General features: G+C 69.3%; 1 protein-coding gene across 1 annotated transcript; it reads right to left on the bottom strand.

Moving 5' to 3' along the window:
* Positions 1–7: 7 nt before the first annotated feature.
* Positions 8–3,578, bottom strand: LOC113962917 (tripartite motif-containing protein 3-like; the record flags this gene model as incomplete). The annotated part of the gene is made up of 7 exons (XM_027673707.1): positions 8–288; positions 375–445; positions 932–1,100; positions 1,183–1,350; positions 1,736–1,839; positions 2,145–2,868; positions 3,269–3,578. Coding segments are annotated over 7 exons (1,827 nt in total), but the record flags the coding sequence as incomplete, so codon positions are not given.
* Between the last annotated feature and the right edge of the window lie 195 nt (positions 3,579–3,773).

Genomic DNA, 3,773 nt, shown 5'->3' with positions numbered 1-3,773 from the left:
TGGGTACAGGTGTGTGTGCAGGTCCAGGTGTGTGTGCAGGTCCAGGTCCAGGTGTTTGTGTGGGTACAGGTATTTGTGCAGGTCCAGCTGTGCAGTACAGGTGTGCGGCACAGGTGTTGTGCAGGTGCAGCTGTGCAGGTGCGGTACCTGGATGCGGCTGTTGCCCCAGTCGGCCACGATGATGTTGCCGTTGCTGTCCACAGCCACCCCCGTGGGCGCGTTGAACTGCCCGTTGCCCTCCCCGTGCGACCCAAACTTGAACAGGAACTCGCCCTCTGCGTTGTACACCTGAGGGTGTGCGGGGGGGGACACCAGGGGGTCACCACAGCCCCCCCAGGCCCCACGGCACCAAGGGGACCCCAGCACCGGCTCACCTTCACCGAGTGGTTGTGGAAGTCGGTCACCACGATCTCGTTCTTGTTGTTGACAGCCACAAAGTGGGGCCCTGGGGGAGACATGGGGGGCTCAGCCTTGGGGGGAACGGTGGGGCTCAGCTCTGGCCCCATGGGAGGACCAAGATGGACCCAAAGTCCTGACCTACGGACAGAGCCCAGAACCCAGGGCCACCAGCACAGAGCCACTGTCAGAACCTGAGCCCAGAGGCACAGCCTAGAACTGAATCCAGAACCCAGAGCCAGAACCTGGAACCGAATCCCCAGCCCAGAGCCCCAAACGTGGCCCTGGAGCCAGAAACAGACCCTGAGCGCCCGTCTGGCCCCAGAACTCAAACCAGAGCTCAGAACAAACCCCAAGCCCAGAGCCTGGAGCCAGAGCCCCAGCCTGGAACCAGAAGGTGGACCCAGAGCCTGGACCCAGCCCCCAGCCCTGCTGGGGTCTCGGTGCCACCACCCACCCTGGTGATGCCAGACCCATGGTCCTGCCCCAGTCCCCAGGGAGCCCAAGGCCCCACAGCTGGGGACCCGGGGGGTACCTGCAAACTGGCGCTCGGCGGTGCCACGGGAGCCGAAACGCGCCACCAGCTTCCCGTTGGGCTGGAAGATGAAGACACAACAGGCCTTGTTGTCCACCACGATGATGTGCCCGTTGCGGTCCACGGCGACGCCCTTGGGGCCCATCAGCCGCCCCGCACCCAGCTTCGTCTGGGGGAGGCAGGGGGTCAGACTGGGGGGTGCCACGGACGCCCAGCCCCACAGACACCCCCCCTGCTTTCTTTCCCCTCACCTTGAACTTGCCCTCAGGTGAGAAGACGCTGACCCAGCGGTTGTCGTAGTCGGCCACGATGATGTCGCCGTTGGTGTCCACAGAGACCCCCGTGGGGCGCTGGAGCTGCCCCGGGGAGCGCCCCCGCACCCCGAAACGCAGCCGGAACTGCCCCTCGTTACTGAACACCTGGGGGGGCAGCAGGGTCAGGGGGCTCAGGGGAAGCACCCCCACACCCCAAAACGCAGCCGGAACTGCCCCTCGTTACTGAACACTGGGGGGCAGCAGGGTCAGAGGTGTCCCGGGGGAGTCAGTGAATGTCCTGGGGGAGTTTGTAGGTCCGGGGGGGCCTGTGCCTGCACACATTGGTTATTGCTAATGGGGCCAGTGGGGTCATGGGGATCCAGAGGTACCCAGGAGGGTCTTGGGGGGGGTCATTGGGGGTCCCAGGGGTCTGTATCTGCACGCACTGGTTGCTGCTGTTGGGGTCGGTGGGGCAGGAGGGATTCTGCAGGGGTCAGTACAGTGTCAGCGGGGGTCCCGAGGAAGTCTGGGATCCCCAGGGGGTCCGTACCTGCACGCACTGGTTGTTGCTGTCGGCCACAACGATGCGGCCGGCGCTGGACGTGGAGATCCCCTGCAGGTTTGTGAACTCGCCCTTCTCCCGGCCGCGGCTGCCTGCGGGCACCGGTCAGGGAGGCACAGGGGGCCCCAGGAGACCACCCACCACCCCAGCGAACCCCTTCCACCTCTGGGGCCCTCCACCACACCAGGGACCCCCCCACAACCCCAGGGAGCCTCAGGGAGCCCCGGGGAGTCCCTGCTGCTGCGGGTAGCCCTACCACCCCGGGGAGCCCCCATTGCCCTGGGGAGCCCCAAAAAGGTTCCGCTGCCGTGGGGAGCACTGAGGAGGCCCCCCGCCACCCCGAGGAGCCCCCACCACCCCGGCGAGCGCCGAGGTCCCCCCCGCGCCACCCGCTCACCGACGCGGAAGATGAGCTCGTCCTCGATGGGGTTCTCCTTGCGCTTGGCGCTGCCGTACATGCTGGCGGGGCGGCGCAGGGCCTTCTGCCGCACGTGCCCACCGCCCGGGGACTTGACGCGACGCTTGGCCTCCTCGGGGGACGGGGGCACGTCGCCGGGGCGCAGGGCGCGGGCGCGGAAGGGGGAGCCGCGCACGGGCTGCCCGTACAGCAGGATGGACAGCACGAAGTCGCCCTCGGCGCGCGGCGTGTACACCAGCTCGTAGGTGCCGTTGCGGTTGTCCTGCACCTCGGCCTCGGCCGCGGCGCCGTCGGGGCCCGTCACGGCGAAGCGCAGGCGGGCGCCGCCGCTGCGCACCAGCGCCCCGTCCTTGTCCTTGGTGGTGACGCTGAGCGAGCAGGGCTGCCCCACCACGGCCTGGCGCAGCCCCTCGCCCGTGGCCACCGTGGTGTGCGCCGTGGCGCTGGTGGTCAGCAGCGCGCCCAGGTTCTGGATGGAGCGGCGCAGCCCCTCGGGCTCGGCGCGGAACTCGAGCTGCGCGTTCTCGTGCGGGTGCTCGGGGAAGGGCCGCGCCGCCAGCTCCCGCAGCCGCTCGCCCATCTGCTTCTGCACCAGCAGCACCTCCGTGGCCGAGCCGTGGTGCAGCGCCTGCTCCGTGAACGCGCAGCTGCTCAGGATGCTCTCCTGGCCCTGCCGCAGCACCTCCAGCTGCGCCTCCAGCACCTGGGGGGAACGGCGCCTGTGGGACTCACACCCGGCACCCGCACCCGCATCGCTGTCTGCACCCCGGCCCTGGCCCTGCCGCAGCACCTCCAGTGCCTCTGGGCACGGCACATCTCTGTGGCGCTGGGGCGGGACCCCCACACCCAGTACCACCGCACCCAGTACCCCCACACCCAGTACCCCCAACCAGTGCCCCGCCTGCATCCCCCACCGGCACCCGCACCTGCACCACAGCCATGCCCACAACCCCAGCCCTGGGGCTGCACTGGGACCCCCAACTGCCACACTGGGGGTGCCACTGGCACTGGGGCACGGCTGGGGCACGCACACCCTCCCAGGACGGGCTGGCAAAGGGTGCGGGGGCACAGAGGAGGGGCACGCACGAGGAGAGGTGTGTTACCTGCTGCTTGGCAGCACAGGTGGCCTCCAGGTCTCGCAGCAGCACCTCCCGCCGCTGCCGCAGAGCCGCCTCCAGCTCCTCGAAGCTGCTCCCGATCTCGGCCTCAGCCTCGGCCCGGCGCTGCCCCAGCTGCCGGCTGATCTCGGCCACCAGCCCCACGGCCGCCGCCAGCTGCGGGAGCCTGGAGGGACGAGGGGAGCCCCTGAATGCCTCCAGACCTCCAACCCCCTCTTCCAGCACCCCCAGCCCCACAGTGCTGCCCCAGCTGATCTCAGCCACCAGCCTCACTGCCGCTGCCAGCTCTGGGAGCCTGGGGGAATACGGGGACCCCCTGAACCCCCACAGCACCCCCAGCCACCGTCAGCTGTAGGGGCCTGCAGGACTAGGACGGTAGGGGACCCCAGATCCCCCTGGACCCCCCTGGACCAGCCCCAGTCCCTCCAGCCCTCCTTCCCCCCGTACCACGTGTGAGTGACACCGAGCTGGTGCCGCAGCCCGCGGGAGC

This window comes from Neopelma chrysocephalum, unplaced genomic scaffold, assembly GCF_003984885.1.
Source record: "Neopelma chrysocephalum unplaced genomic scaffold, ASM398488v2 Primary Assembly neopelma1_185805, whole genome shotgun sequence".
In the NCBI taxonomy this organism is placed as follows: Eukaryota; Metazoa; Chordata; class Aves; order Passeriformes; family Pipridae; genus Neopelma; species Neopelma chrysocephalum.
This window is presented reverse-complemented; position numbering and strand designations above follow the sequence as displayed.